The sequence below is a fragment of the Mauremys reevesii genome, linkage group 21 (genome assembly GCF_016161935.1).
Source record: "Mauremys reevesii isolate NIE-2019 linkage group 21, ASM1616193v1, whole genome shotgun sequence".
NCBI lineage: Eukaryota > Metazoa > Chordata > Testudines > Geoemydidae > Mauremys > Mauremys reevesii.
Window position 1 is genome coordinate 4,134,983 of NC_052643.1, and position 16,659 is coordinate 4,151,641.

Consider the following 16,659-nt stretch of genomic DNA (forward strand, 5'->3'; position numbering starts at 1 on the left):
CTGAGATTCTATGATTCTAAGGGTGCCTGGGGTTGCAGCCTGAGGGTGCAGTGTGTGTGTGGGGGGGTGCCCAGGTGCTGGGGTCACACAGGTGGGTGCAGCAGGGGAAGGGTGCCCGGAGGCACAGGGGGGGAAGGGTGCCTGGGTTCTGGGGTCACCTGGGGGGTGCAGCAGGGGAAGGTTGCCCGGGTTCTGGGGTCACCCGGGGGGCACCGGGGGGGAAGGGTGCCCAGGGGCACAGGGGAAGGGTGCCCGGGTGCTGGGGTCACCCAGGGGGCACAGGGAGGGGAAGGGTGCCGGGGGGCTGGGGTCACCGGGGGGGTGCAGCAGGCGAAGGGTCCCCAGGGGCACAGGGGGGGAAGGGTGCCCAGGTGCTGGGGTCACACAGGTGGGTGCAGCAGGGGAAGGGTGCCCGGGGGGTGCAGCAGGGGAAGGGTGCTGGGGTCACCCGGGAAGGGTGCCGGGACGCTGCCCCGAGGGTGCTGGGGTCACACAGGTGGGTGCAGGGGGGAAGGGTGCCCGGGGGGTGCTGGGGTCACCCGGGAAGGGTGCCGGGACGCTGCCCCGGGGACCGACACTCACCCGTACACGTCGGCGGAGATCTGGGTGCCCAGCACGGACACCGCCTCCATGCGGCTCCCATACTGCAGCCGGAGAGTCCGATCCCGCAGCATCTCCCCGCTCAGCAGCCCCCGGCCGCCGCTCGCTGCTGCCTCCCGCGCGTCCGGCCCCACCTGCCGCCAGGTGCGTCCGAGCCCGAGCGGCTCCCGCGGCAGCGAGCCCCGGCTTATCCCCACCGGCCCAGACACGCCCCCTCCGCCCCTAGCGGGCCCCCAGGGAGCCAATCAGCGGCAGCAACCTGCCCCCAGGGTGGGGCCGGCTCCGGGCTGAACTTCGCCTTTATTTTTAAACAAGGGAAGTTTTGGACAATTTCCCCCTCGTGTAACCCCCGTCTCCATTTCCCGCCCCCATCGCCCGGGGGCTGCAGCCACACTACAGAGGACGTGAACATGGGGGCGGGGTACAGACCCCAGACAGCTCCAAGCCCCAGGCAAGGGGCTCCCCCCACTGTCCCAGACTCAGACCACAGTTGAGCTGCAGACCGATTCCCTCTAGAATCTCAGGGTTGGAAGGGGCCTCAGGAGGTATCTAATCCAACCCCCTGCTCAAAGCAGGACCAATCTCCAGACAAATTTTTAACCCAGTTCCCTAAAAAGCCCCCTCAAGCAGTGAACTCACAACCCTAGGTTTAGCAGGCCACTGCTCAAACCACTGAGTTCTCCCTCCCCCCAAATCAACTACTCTCCCAGTCCAGCACACTGGCCCAGACAGAAATCTGGGGCCACTCACGCTCTTAATCCAGTCCAAGATCTTCCTCCATAATGACATTGCTGCACAAGTATCACCTAGGAAACTTGAACCTGGCACAGTCCCTGGCGGCAGTGCAAGCAACATGCAAGAGTGTGCCAGGGTTGGGTGTGGTCTGCTTAGCATCTGAGAGTCCTTAGCTGGTGGCAGGTGCTGGGGTCACATGGGGGGGGGGGGGTTACTTCAAAATCAGCCACCATCTCTTTCCTTCCTCCTCCAGTGTGGTGCTGGTCTTACTAAGCAGAGACCAGTTGTCTGATGATTTGAGGAAGTCTCTCTCTCAAAACAGTCACATTTTTTAACACTAAAGTTAAAGGGACAGTGTTATAGCTAAAAGCTGTGTTTAGGGGAAAAAAAGCAGCAAGATGAATATCTCTGGTGTGTGGGGCAGCTGGTAATTCATCCATTACTGAATCATTTAACAGGCACTAAGTATAGGGATTTTCTCTTTTGTTATTAGTGTCATTTGATGAGTTTATTAATGCTCAAGTTGAATATATCTTTTTGAAACATACTTTAAAAAGAAAAATGTCTTCCCTGGGTTACAGGAGAACCAGCTTTAAATGATTAAACCTGAAAGTATTTTAGAAGCATCCAAAGATCCCAGTCAGAACTGAGACCCCTTTTGGTCCTAGATGCTGTGTAAACACATAGCAAAGAATCGTTCCTGTCCTGAAGAGTCTGGGTCCCTGATCTGCAAACATGCCCTGTTTGTACCCAACTCTAAACATACGATTTTTAATGTCATTTCTTGTGTGCAAAATTAAGAACATGAATAAGTGTTTGAAGGATCAGGGCCTAACTTAAGAGAAACAGCCGCAGCAAATGCATATCAGACAATATGGAAAGGGGAGGGAAAACAAGGGTATTAGAAAGAAGGCCACGTTTACACAGTCTGGCTTTGTGCACAGTTTAGTGGTTCTGAAGCCTTCAGGAGTTATTTTCCTTTGTATTTTAATACATATAAGATCAGCAATCCCCACTGGTTCTCTACTTAGCCACTCAGCTGATGATTTCTTGTAGGCATCACAGCAGCAGTGGGTCTAGAGGAAGGATCTGATAGGACAGGACTTGCTGGACTAGTTTGGGGAAGATGTTCCCTATTTAAGGAGAGGTCTGAAAATAACCACAGAGAGGTTGGCAATGAAAATAGTCACATTTTAGTCAATTTCGTTTCCGGATACCCATGCCCTAGCCGCAGTGATCTAATCCAGTGGCTCTCCATCTTTCCAGACTACTGTACCCCTTTCAGGAATCTGATTTGTCTTGTGTGCCTCCCTCCCCCATTTCACCTCACTTAAAAACTATCAAAGGGAGAGCCGTGTTGGTCTGGATCTGTAAAAAAGTGATAAAGAGTCCTGCGGCACCTTATAGGCTGACAGAAGTATATACAAAAACCTGTAGGAGAACACTTCAACCTCCCTGGACACACAATAGCAGATTTAAAGGTAGCCATCCTGCAGCAAAAAACCATCAGGACCAGACTCCAGAGAGAAACTGCTGAGCTTCAGTTCATTTGCAAGTTTGACACCATCAGCTCAGGATTAAACCAAGACTGTGAATGGCTTGCCAACTACAAAAGCAGTTTCTCCTCCCTTGGTGGTCACACCTCAACTGCCAGAAGAGGGCCTCATCCTCCTTTATTGAACTAACCTCGTTATCTCTGGTCTGATTCTTGCCTGCATATTTATACCTGCCTCTGGAAATTTCCACGACATGCATCCGATGAAGTGGGTATTCACCCACGAAAGCTCATGTTCCAATACTTCTGTTAGTCTATAAAAGGTGCCACAGGACTCTGTCACTTTTTGCTTACAAAATCAGTCATAAAAATACAAAAAAAAGTGTCTCACCACATTATTACTGAGAAATTGCCATAATAGAGGCTCAACTTAAATGTACACCCTAAATTTAAAAAAACATAGTAAAAGAACCAAAGAAGTGCCACCATGGCTAAACAAAGGAGATGAAGCCGTGAGAGACAAAAAGGCATCCTTTAAAAAGTGGAAGTTAAATCCCAGTGAGGAAAATAGAAAGAAGCATAAACTCTGGCAAATGAAATGTAAAAATAGAATTAGGAAAAAGAATTTGAAGAACTAGCCAAAGACTCAAGAAGTAATAGCATTTTTTTTTTAATTAAAGTGCATCAAAAGCAGGAAGCCTGCTAAACAACCAGTGGGGTCACTGGACATCGAGGTTCAAAAGGAGCATTCAAGGATAATGCCATTGCAGAGAAACTAAATGAATTTTTTGCATCAGTCTTCACAGCTGAGGATGTGAGGGAGATTCCCAAACCTGAACCTTCTTTTTAGGTGACAAATCTGAGGAACTGTCCCAGACTGAGGTGTTATTAGAGGAGGTTTTGGAACAAATTGATAAGCTAAACAGTAATAAGTCACCAGGGCCAGATGGGATTCACCCAAGATCCCTGAAGGAACTCAAATGTGAAACTTCAGCACTACTAACTGTAGTTTGTAACCGATCATTTAAATTGGCTTCTGTACAAAATGGCTGGAGGATAGCTAATGTGACTCCAATTTTTAAAAAGGGCTGCAGAGGTGATCCTGGCAATATCAGACCTGTACGCCTAACTTCAGTATCAGGCAAATTGGTTGAAACGATAAGAATGAAATTGTCAGACACATAGATTAACAATTTGTTGGGGAAAGTCAACCCAGTTTTTGTAAAGGGAAATCATGCTTCACTAATCTACTAGAATTCTTTGAGGAGTCTAAATTAGCTGTTACCACTCAAGAAAGATCTTGGAGTCATTGTGGATAGTTCTCTGAAAACATCCACTCAATGTGCAGCAGTGTCAAAAAAGCTACAGAATGTTGGGAATTATTAAGGGAGAGATAAGACAGAAAATATCATATTGCCTCTATATAAATCCATGGTATGCCCACATCTTGAATACTGTGTGCAGATGTGGTCGCTCCATCTCAGAAAAGATATATTGGAATTAGAAAAGGTTCAGAAAACGGCAATAAAAATGATTAGGAGTATGGAATGGCTTCCAAATGAGGAGAGATTAATAAAACTGGGACGTTTTAGCTTGGAAAAGAGATGGTTAAAGGGGGGGGGAATACGATTGAGGTCTATAAAATCATGACTGATGTGGAGAAAATAGACAAGGAACTGTTATTTACTCCTTCTTATAACACAAGAACTAGCGGTCATGAAATGAAGTTAGTAGGCAGCAGGTTTAAACAAATAAAAGGAAGTATTTTTTCACACAATGCACAGTCAACCTGTGGAACTCCTTGCCAGAGGATGTTGTGAAGGCCAAGACTATAACAGGGTTCAAAAAAGAACTAGATAAGTTCATGGAGGATAGGTCCATCAATGGCTATTAGCCAGGATGGGCAGGGATGGCGTCTCTAGCCTCTGTTTACCAGAAGCTGGGAATGGACGAAAGAGGATGGATCACTTGATGATCACCTGTTCTGTTCATTCCCTCTGGGGCACCTGGCATTGGCCACTGTCTGAAGACAGGATACTGGGCTAGATGGACCCTTGGTCTAACCCAGTATGGCCATTCTTAGGTTTTGATGCTTACTTTCTCATTTTTACCATATAATTATAAAATAAATCAATTGGAATATAAATATTGTACTCACATTTCAGTGTATAATATATTGTCTATATGAAATTTTAGTTTGTACTGACTTTGCTAATGCTTTTTATGTAGTCTGTTGTAAAACTAGGCAAATATCTAGATGAGTTGATGTACTCCCTGGAAGATCTCTGTGTACCCCCAGGGGTACACATAGGGTGACCAGATGTCCCAATTTTATAGGGACAGACCAGATTTATGGGTGTTTTTCTTACATAGGCTCCTATTACCCCCCCCGTCCCGATTTTTCACATTTGCTGTCTGGTCACCCTAGGTACACGTACCCCTGGTTGAGAACCACTGATTGAATGTTGCAGTTGTAAGATCTACAGGGAAATGATGTTCCTTTAAAAGCTGTTTCCACTGGCATTTTTAAATAAATAGAAATGTTTCTGACTGTTGATTTATATTTTAACAAAATACAAGGCCAAATTTGACCTGACAGAATTGCTTTAAATATTTCCCACTCACCTCAATGGACATTTCACTTATCTCAAAAATTCTTTTTGTCAAGGATGAGTCCTCATCTGGTTAAAGTGTCCGGTTTGTTTCTCAACACTGGGGAAGTTTATCCTTCAATTTCAAAGTTAAAAAAAAAGTACTTATTGTATTTAAGTGGTTCAGAATATTGTCTATTCATTTCCATAGTTTTTGTCCTGAAAGATCTCAGACCACGTCACAAATGATGTACATACAACACCACTAACATGCAACAACTTCTGGGGGAGGAGACCACTAACCAGAACACATCACCTCCATAGTGGGGAAATTTTACTCAAGCACACTAAGACAAATTGTGCCATCTATCACACAGAGCAGACCTTGACTGATTTTTTTTAAAGTGGTCTGTAGACAACCAGACTCACCCCTGCAGCGCCTCCTGCTGGTCTCTCAGGGAATTAGCTCAATTCAGTTCCAGAGCACCCTCTGCAGGCCAGTGATCCGCCTGGCCTCTGGCCCCCATGTTCCTCCCTGGACCTGGTGCCCTTTTACATGGGGTGCTGCCCCCTGGCAGTAACCCACCAATCTGGGTCTCCCCTCCCTGGAGAACCCCCAACCCACTATCCCCACTTTGCCTCAGTTTTGGCTACTGCCCAGTCTCCATCTAGCCCCCGTTCACTGGGGCAGACTGCAGTATTAGCCACTCATCACAGGCAAAGGGGTTTGGACCTACTACCTCTGGCTACCCATGGGCTTACCCCTGCAACCCCCAGTACCTCTTAGCCTTATGCTAGGCCGCAGCCTGGGGCTTTCCAGGCTAGAGTTCCCCAGCCCTGCTCCACACAGGTACTTTGTCTCTAGCTCCCTACAGCCAGGCCCTTCTCCCTCTACAGGCAGGCCAGGGGGGACTATCTGGGCTTCTAGCTCACAGCCTCTTATAGGGGCCAGCTGGGCCTGATTGGGGCATGGCCACAGCAGAGCCAGCTTTCCTCAATCAGCCCAGGCTTCTTGCCCCAGCAACAGCCCCCCTCGTAGGGCTGTTTTAAGCCCTTCAGGGCAGGAGCAGAGGACCACCCTGCTACATGGTCTCTCTTTCTCTCTCTCTCTCTCTCTCACACACACCCTTTGTTCTCCTTGGCTATGATGCAATCAGAATGCTTCAATGGAATTATTTCTCTAACATCCCATCATACCAAATAGGAATATATAATTACCCCCTAGTGATTTGAGAACCAACCAACCAAAAAAACAAAACAAAACCCCTAGCATTAGGGATGAAGTTTCCACTCTAAGTTTAATTTTTCTTTGTCTGATTTTCCATCAGCATCACCCCCAAATCCCATTAAAGCCAACATGGGCTGGAGATAATCAAAACCTTTGATTAAAAAAATAAAACCAGGCTCTCTTTAATTGAGCAGAACAACTTTCTTAAAAAAAAATATCTTCCAAAAATTTCCTTTTTGTATGAGTTCAGGAGAGGACAGACAGGTGAGTAGCAGCCACCTGACTTCGGGTCATTTCAGTCAGCTGGAGTAAAATTAGGTGTTGAAAGAAGATTTTGGCAGCTTGGGGCTTTCTGAGCTGTGCCAAAATAGTGGATGAAAATGCCATTATTAAGAGATAATGTCAGATCCCTGCAACAGGGATGGTCCTTGGTTGATAGCAATGAAATGCAGAGCCAGAGCCAGAGCATTTATGGAAAAGGAATGCCCAAGCATAGCTGGATCACTGCTCTTTCGACAACATTCTGTTACAATGAGGCCAACAATGGAGGGAGATGTCATTGTTCATTGTGCTTGGCGGATGTCACTTCTGAGGAGTGACAAGCACTGTGCACTGTTTAGGAATAACTACATTCTGATTGGCTTCGGGCACAAGATTAGTGTGATTCAGCCAATCAGGGAGCAGCTTAGCCATAGAAGTATGGAACACACACATGGCTAGCCGACATCTACTTTTTTTGTTTTCCATTGAACTCTTCTCAGCCAAGAGGTGATGTCAGCAGAGACTTGCTGACCAGCCCCTGCTTCATCAGCTGTAACAAGGAAGTTTGTCTGTTCCAAGGAGATTAAATACTCAGCATTGGTAAAGAGAGGCTATTCATATAACAGGAATATCCTCCTCAGTGCTGTAGCTATGGGTTCCAAGTCCATTGCTGGTTTCCATGGAAGTCTTCAAGTGATCCTGAAAGGTTCTGGAGCCTTAAAGACGTCCTGGAGCTTTTGGGATTGGGTGGGGGGTTGGAGGCTCCAGAACTTTTGGGGTTTGGGGAGGCCCTGGTGCTTTGGGATTTTGGGTGATTTCAGAGGCCCTGGAGTTTTGGGGATTTTGATGGGATCTTCATTAGAAATTGGATTATCTGCTCTTGCTAACGAATACAGAGGTCCCCAGGAAGAGGACCTGGTGGGTGTGGGGAGGAAAGATGGTCTTGCAGTTAAGGTACTGGACTGGGACTCGGGAAGGATGGGTGTGGCCTTGGGCAAGTCACATGGCCAGTTTTCAAAAGAACTCAGCAGCCTTGATTTTATCACTTCATTAAGAACAGCTGGGGGCTGAGTGTGTCTACAAATGCAGTCACTTTAAAATAAAATATATGCAGATATACCTATCTTATAGAACTGGAAGGGACCCTGAAAGGTCATTGAGTCCAGCCCCCTGCCTTCACTAGCAGGACCAAGTACTGATTTTGCCCCAGATCCCTAAGTGGCCCCCTCAAGGAGTGAGCTCATAACCCTGGGTTTAGCAGGCCAATGCACAAACCACTGAGCTATCCCTCCCCCCCCACTGCCTGTTGGTGCTCTGGCAGACAGCACTAGGGTGATATCCCTGTAAATGGTCTAAGACCCTCTCTCTGTGCTATATCTTAGAACCCACCCAAAGGCAGCCAGGGCAGCCGTGTGTATCGAGCTGCTGTGTGCAGTGAGCAAACACAGTTGTTTGGGACCCCACGCTGCCGCTGTGATTTCTTGGTGTGATTTTTGTTATGTCTGAAGCACAAGACACAAGGGGTGCCTGAATGCTAGGAGTTCATTCAGGGATCTGGCCCGACACCGCTGTGGCTATGTCTACACTATAAGCGAGGGGGGTGAGTCCCCTGCTCATTTGCACAATGGAGCGAACAGGAGGATAAATAGCAGCATAGCCTCAGTAGCATGGATAGTAGCAGCTGAGGCATGGCTTAGCCATACCAAGTACCAACCTGTCCGAACTAGCAGAAGTATGTGTCCACGAGCAGAGGAGTCATACCCCTAGCTCATAGTGTAAACGCAGCCTTTGTGTCTCAGTTCCCCTTTTGGAAAATGGAGGTACTAATGATATTTCCCCACCTCACAGAGCTGTTGTGAGGATAAATTCAGGAATGAATGTGATACGCACTGCAGCGAGGAAGACCAGATAAACACTTAGAGAGAATGGCTAAAGCTATTTTTACGTGTGGTCACCATAATTTTGTAAGAACAATTTTTTAAAGCAAACCCAACAGTTATAAAAGGGATTCATTTTAGTGGGGCTCACTCACTGCCCACTTTTAGCTCTTTAATTATAAGCTGGCAGGTGTAAAGGGAAATCATGCCTCACTAATCTATTAGAATTCTTGGAGGGTGTCAACAAGCATGTGGCCAAGGGTAATCCAGTGCCTATAGTGTACTTGTACTTTTTGAAAGCTTTTGACAAAGGTCCCTCACCAAAGGCACTTTAGCACAGTGAGCTGTCATGGGATAAGAGGACAGGTCCTCTCATGGATCAGTAACTGGTTAAAAGACAGGAAACCAAGAGTAGGAATAAATGGTCAGTTTTCACAATGGATGGGGTGTCCCCCAGGGATCTGCACTGAGAACTGTGCTGTTCAACATATTAATAAATGATCTGGAAAAGGGGGTGAACAGTCAGGTGGCAACATTTGCAGATGGTGCAAAGGTTTCAGAGTGGTAGCGGTGTTAGCCTGTATCAGTAAAAACCACGAGGAGTACCACAAGTACCACCTTAGAGACTAACACATTTATTTGGGCATAAGCTTTCTTGAGCTAAAACCCACTTCATCAGATGCATGGAATGGAAAATACAGTACACACACACACACACACACACACAAAGAGATGGGGGTTGCCTTACTAGTTCTAATGAGAAAATTCAATTAAAGTGGGCTATCATCAGTAGGAGGGGAAAAAAATCACTTTTGTAGTGGTAATAGTTAAGTCCAAAGTTGACTGCAATGAGTTACAAAGGGATCTCCTAAAACTGAATGACTGGTAACATTAACAAATGCAAAAAAAAAAAAAAAAAAAAAATTAAAGAAAGAAAATGCACACTGGAAAACATAATCCCAACTATACATACTGTGGTAAAGTTCCTCTTCTACCTTGGTGGGTCCTGCACTTATTGGCAGATTTGCTCACCTCAGTGATCTTCCCCTCTGGTGGAACCCACAGTCTAGGTCAACTCCTCCTGTGTCTGATCAGGAGTTGGGAGGTTTGGGGGGAACCCAGGCCCACCCTCTACTCCGGGTTCCAGCCCAGGGCCCTGTGGATCGCAGCTGTCTAGAGTGCCTCTTATAACAGCTGCATGACAGCTACAACTCCCTGGGCTACTTCCCCATGGCCTCCTCCAAACACCTTCTTTATCCTTACCACAGGGCCTTCCTCCTGGCGTCTGATAATGCTTGTGCTCCTCAGTCCTCCAGCAGCACACCCTCTCAGCTCCTTACACCTCTTGCTCCCAGCTCCTCTCACACACACACACGCCTCACTGACTAACTGGGAGGCTTTTAACTAGTTCCAGCCAGCCTTTGGTTGGCTTCAGATGTCCCAATCAATGTAGCTATCTCCACTGCCTTCTAGAAGGATCTTAATTGGCCCCAGGTGTCTTGATTAACCTGGAGCAACTGCCATTTGGTTACCATGGTACCAGGGATTTGTTTAGCCTGGGGCTAACATACCTGTTCCTTACTACTTTACCGTAATCATCTGGCCTTGCCTCATCACAATACAAAGTGATGGCATCTAAATTAGTTGTTACCACTCAAGAAAGAAATCTTGGAGTTATCATGGATAGTTCTCTGAAAACATCTGCTCAATATGCAGTGGCCATCGAAAAAGCGAACAGAATGTTAGGAACCAATAGGAAAGGGTTAGATAAGATGGAAAATATCATAACGCTACTATATAAATCTATGTACACCCATGTGCAGTTCTGGTCTCTCTGTCTCAAATATGTATTGGAATTGGAAAAGGTACAGAGAAGGGCAATAAAATGATTAGGGGTATGGAACAGCTTCTGTACAAGATATTAAAAAGATTGGGACCTTAGAGGTTTTTAAGGCCTGGCTTGACAAAGCCCTGGCTGGGGTGATTTAGTTGGGGTTGGTCCTGCTTTAAGCAGGGGGGTTGGACTAGATGACCTCCTGAGGTCGCTTCCAAACCTAATCTTCTATGATTCTATATTCATCTTAGAAAAGAGATGATTAAAGGGGAATAGGATATAAGTCTATAAAATCATGAACGGTGTGGAGAAAATGAATACAGGAAGTGTTATTTACTTCTTCACATAACACAAGAACTGGGGACACCCAATGAAATTAATAGGCAGCTGGTTCAAAACAAACATAAGGAAGTACTTCTTCACACAATGGTCAACCAGTGGAACCAGGGTGACCAGATGTCCTGATAAAATCTGGACTGTCTCAATATTTAACCCTTTGTCCCGCGTTCCAATCGATGTATGCTTGGGACCCTGTTTGTCCGATATTCGGTGGGGCTGAGTGGGGAGGGGACGGGACCTGGGGCAGAGTGGGGGCGGAGCCTGGGAGGAGCGGGGGTGGACTGTGGGCAGGGCTGATGGCACCCCAATGTGTCCCGATATTTTACTCTTGTGATCTGGTCACCCTATGTGGAACTCATTGCCAGGGGATGTTGTGAAGGCCAAAAGTATAACTGGGTTTAAAAAAAAAATTAGATAAGTTCATGGAGGATAGGTCCATCAATGGCTTTTAGCCAACCCCACATTCTGAGTGACCCTAAACCTCTGACTGCAAAAAGGTGGGACTGGAGGACAGGGAATGGACCACTTGATAATTGCCCTGTTCAGTTCATCCCCTCTGGGGCGTCTGGCACTGGCCATTGTCAGACTACAGCATGCTGGGCTAGACACACCATTGGTCTGACCCAGTGTGACCATTCCTATGTTCTGATTTCAATTCTAGGGGGGAAGCGAGGTGTCATTCTTTTATATTCTAAAATGGTTGTAAAATCCGTTGACACGAGACTGTGGAGGAGGAAACCCCCACAGTTTCTCACACTAAATCCTCCCACTGTTAGGTATTCAGGAACTGTCGTCAGACGTCACCGGTGTCACTGCTCTGCTCTGTTCAGCGTTGATACCAGTCGGCTGCGTGTGTGTTCCCCCTGTGCGCTGCCCCGGCTCTGCAGATCGCTGACACAGCAGAGCCCGGGAGACCCCCAATGACCACAGACTCCGATAAGGTACGAAGGCACCTGGCCAGGTTTATTGCCAAACGAAACACAGTTCTAGCTCCCCGGATCAGATGTCTACAGTTCTGCTAGTACATATGTGCTCCCTGACAATGGACCGGCTCAGTCAGTGGCGGGACTTACCACTGCCCCCTAGGCCAGACAAAGACAATTCTTCAGGGGCGCACTTTTATACACAGGTACAAACAAGTTACACATCACTCCCAGCATATAGAGGTGCAACCCGTCTATGTGTTAGGGTGCCGCCCCTCACCTTGTACATGTTGGTTCGAACAAAACAACTCTATCCTATTACCCTCCTGCCCCTGCCTTTAGGATGGCTCAGCCTGTTCCTTGTTATCTATTTGGAATGTGCTTGTACCGGAATGTTCTGGTACCATCCTGGCACATGTTTATATTATTAATGCTTAGGACCTTTTAGGCATGTATATATTTGCAACATCAGCCTTTGTCTTGCCAGCTTCTGTGAGCAGGGCCTGCCTCTGGCTCACAGCTTAACTTTTCTTTATGTTAGCAAAGTCTTGACCATTACTTTAGTTCAGGCCTTAGGCTTCATACCAGGCCTCTGATACAAGGATTTATATTTCAGGGCCTCATCTTACTACAGGAACATATGAAATTAGTGAATCTTAAACAAGAGGCGTTTGGTAAATAAAATGACAAACTCTAGACACAAACAAATAGGTTTCCACACAGCTTGCATCCCAGCTTTGTCTCCCTTGTTTACCAGGGATGCCACCCTGCTGGAAATTCTATAAAGCTGAACAGCATAGTCAAAGTATACATATATTTACAGGGGAGACGCATGTCTTACAAATTCAACCCTGAGACATTTGTTCTCTACCAAGAGGCAGAATTCAAGATTTCACAGTGAGAGACTGATAGCCCTGGCTAGAAACAGGCGTGACATACTGGATCCACTTTACAATCCATGGCTGCATATGTATGCAGGGAATTCTGGCCACTTAATAGCCTAGAGGTCAATGGAGCAGGAAGTGAACTTGTGATCTTCCACTCTGAAAACACAGCTCCACTTGAGCACTAGAAGAGATTCTTCTAGATTGCAGCCATAGCTTGTCATGGTCTACTCAGGCCGATCTCTCCAGGGCTAACAGCCCCACCCTTGTGAAGAGGGCCATGGGATCTTTCATTACCCCATTTCAAAAGCTCAGACTTGTGTGCATAACTCTCAGTGGAATACAATAAGGACCATCACGTGAAGAAGAAGAAGAAGAAGAAGAAGAAGAAGAAGAAGAAGAAGAGGGCCATCTACTGAACCACGACCCTCTGCCCTTGTAGCTGCTGGGTTTTTCTAGGAGGTGTCCCAGCTCACTACTGGCTAGACTCTTCCCTTCTTAACTTTCAAGCTGTGGTCTTTGTAAGTGGCTGGGGAGCAGCCTCAGGGACCCCTAATCCAGGGGACAACTCTAACAGAATGTCCCTCCGGCAGGGTAAGTCTTTCAAGCTGCGTCGCTGGCAGGTGCCCATCTGTGGGAATGAGGCCTGATGAGTTATTTCCTCTTCAGATGCAGCAAAAGCAGAAGTGGCTAAAGAACCCCCCCGGTTGAACAACTGGTGATTCATGTGACCAGCGCTGAGCTGTGGAGCCTGTCAGTTGGAAGGGGCTGATTAAATCCAGCCTAGTTCGGGAAGGACCAAACGTTAATTACCAGGCTGAATGGCTGGAGAGTGGCCAATGGGTCCTGCTGCTAGTTGAACAGATATCAGGTCAGCACCCCATTAAAGGGCAGCCCCAGCAGCCTGGTTAAGAACTGAAGGGCAGTGCAGACCAAGCTGCCCTCTTTTGTCTGAGGACAACCCGGTGAGGGGGTGTACGAATCCCATGCTGGGTGAGGGCTGCTCCATGTGTGTATGTGCCAGGAGGAAGCTGGGATTATAAAAGAGAAAACGGTAACCCAGAACATGGGGGAGGATAAAACGAACTCCTAGCCCCTCAATACACAGAGTTCCTGCATCCGGAGCGAAGTGCCCCCCATTGTGTATGCTCCTGGCTGAGACGGAGCACATATTCCTGGGGTCAACAGATTGGGGGGGACACCTGACAATAGCCTTTCCCAGGCTGGGAAATACCCTGAACTGTGCATGCTGGGAAACACTCTGCAAGCAATGCCACCAGCTCCCAGTGGCCACTAGGTGTCGCCTGGGCACATCACAGCTGCTCAGAACTAGCTGGGATGTGGAACAATTCAGATGGGGGAACTGAATTCTCTATTTGCTGCCCAGCCCATCAGGAAGGTGTCCCCAGGCCCTTTGCTGTAGGGGGAAGGAGGGGAAGGAAGAGGGTGACTGACAGATTCAGCTGTGGGATTCCTATTGCTTGTCTGCTCTCCAGACCCCACCCTCCGCTGAGAGTGCATCACCATATATTATATGGTAAAATGAACCTAGGGTGACCAGATAGCAAGTGTGAAAAATCGGGACAGAGGTTGGGGGGTAATAGGCAGCTATGTAAGAAAAAGCCCCAAATATCTGGACTGTCCCTATAAAATCAGGACATCTGGTCACCCTAAATGAACCATAACCTCCCCCCCCCCAAAACTGTCTATCTTAGACCCCCAGGCTCAGCTGCCGATAGGATGCTGGCACCACTCAGCCGTACACTTTATTTCCAGCTGATGCAACCATGGTCTCTACTAGAATGGCCACAGGAAGTCAGTTCTTGAGTGAAGAGACCCTGGCTGCAGCTGAGTCCTGGCAAGACCAAAGTGATGCTGCTCACAAAGGGGAGACCCTTCAAAGAGGTGGCCAAGACATCGTCTCCACCTGCCATCGAAGGCTTTGGCCTCAGGGTCCTGTCTGTCTCCTTGCTAAGCTAGCTCCTGGCGCCGAGGGCTCTGAGCACCCATTTGGCTCGGGTGTGCGTTTCATCCTGGGAGACGCACGGTTTGAAAAGCTCGCCGAAACCTCGCTCAGCTCTGGCATTGTTCTATCCACCTCTGGTGCTGGCGGAAAGCCAGGGCCACCCAGAGGATTCAGGGGGCCTGGGGCAAAGCAATTTCAGAGGCCCCTTCCATAAAAAAAAGTTGCAATACTATAGAATACTAGATTCTCATGGGGGCCCCTGTGGGGCCCGGGGCAAATTGTCCCACTTGCCCCCCCCTCGCCCCGGGCAGCCCTGCAGAAAGCTCTCCCCAGCACAGCTCTTGCAGTGGACTAATCTGGGGAGAACTCCTAGTGTTCAAATTGGTTTCATTGCTGATCTTTCGATCGAGGCCAAACCTGCCAGGATGTGTCCCAGACGGCACCTCTCGGGCGCCCCTTGTGTTCAAGTTGGTGCCATCCATTAGGAGGGGCTGGTTCCTGGGGCTGGAGCTGGGCACAAGGTTTTGATCTTTCAAAACTAAAATGGGGGGTGGGGGGGAAGAAATTTCGGAAAAAAAATTGTGAAATTTGCTCACAAACCAGCTCTGCTTGGGCTCTGGCTGCCCTGAGACTTCTCCTGAAATCCCCCCACCCCTGAGAAGGTGGTTGATCTTGTGGTAGTCACAGGTTGGAATAAAGACCCTCTGCATGACTTTGGGCAAATTACTCTCTCAGTGCCACTCTGGTCCCCGTGAATCACCCAGCTAAACCCCTCCTGTACAGAGAGATGGGCCCGACACCTGATTTGTCTGTCATCTCCATTTAGACTGTAAGCTCTTGGAGGCAAGGACTGTCTCCATCTCCATGTGCCGCACCTAATGAAATAGGGCTCTGGTCTCAGAGCCTCTAGGCCAGGGGTGGGAAAACTACAGCCTGCCGGCCAGATCCAGCCCTTTGGGGCTTTGGATCCTGCCCACGGGATTGCCCCCCCATGGTGCCACAGGCCCCACACCACTCTCAGAAGCGTCTGGCACTACGTTCCCACGACCCCCAGGCTGAGGGGCAAAGGGGTCCATGCATTGCCCTGGCCTCCAGGCACAGCCCCCCGCATCTCCCATTGGCTAGGAATGGGGAACCGCGACCAATGGGAGCTTTGGGGGAGGTACCTGGAGGCAAGGGCAGCGTATGCGGAGTCCTCCGCCTGCCCCCTAGGGGCCGCAGCGCTTCCTGGAGTGGCATGGGGCTGGAGACAGGGCAGACGTGCAGGGATCGTGCCCTGTGCCCTGTGCATGCTGCTGCCACTCCAGAGCCGCTTTAGGTAAGTGGCGCCGGGCTGGAGCCTGAACCCGCCTGCACCCCGCCCTCACAACTCCCTGCCCTAAGCCCCCTGCCTGCACCCTGCACCCCTCCTGCACCCCAACCCCCTTCCGAGCCGCCTCATACACCCCGCACTCCTCTACCCCAATCCCTTGCCCTGAACCCCTTCCTGCACACCGCATCCCCTCCCACACTCCGCACTCCATCCCGCACCCCAACCCCCTGCCCTGGCCCTGCATACAATTTCCGCACCCAGATGTGGCCTTCAGCCCAAAAAGTTTGCCCACCCCTGCTGTAGGAGCTACCATAACACACACGAAACTGGCAGGAGCTCTAATGTAGACTGACCAGCAGTGCTTTTATCACCATGCCACCTAGATCTGTTCTAAGCAGGGTTACACAACCCGGGTGTTGGAAACACCACCACTTGCTATACACGTGCATCCCTGCTGTTGCTACCACCTGGGAATCTGCACTTCTACTAGACCAGGGGTAGGCAACCTATGGCACAGGTGCCGAAGGCGGCACGCGAGCTGATTTTCCGTGGCACTCACACTGCCCGGGTCCTGGCCACTGGTCCGGGGGCTCTGCGTTTTAATTTAATTTTAA

General features: G+C 48.7%; 1 protein-coding gene across 7 annotated transcripts in view; it reads right to left on the bottom strand.

Annotated features, from left to right (window-relative positions):
• The window catches only part of LOC120387624 (protein-arginine deiminase type-2-like), a 175,345-nt gene that overhangs the window by 79,687 nt on the left and 78,999 nt on the right, over positions 1-16,659 (bottom strand). For 2 of the 7 annotated variants that reach the window (XM_039508551.1, XM_039508548.1), the window contains exon 1: positions 583-747. The exons of 1 other annotated variant lie outside the window; for it this stretch is intronic. In XM_039508551.1, the coding sequence (XP_039364485.1) occupies positions 583-674 (92 nt within the window). In that variant the 5' untranslated portion in view covers positions 675-747. Of the gene's footprint in view, positions 1-582; positions 748-5,455; positions 5,558-5,850; positions 5,893-6,201; positions 6,265-6,639; positions 6,657-10,050; positions 10,180-16,659 lie in introns of those variants that run through there. 4 more of the 7 variants (XM_039508555.1, XM_039508556.1, XM_039508553.1 and 1 more) reach the window with 4 other exon arrangements.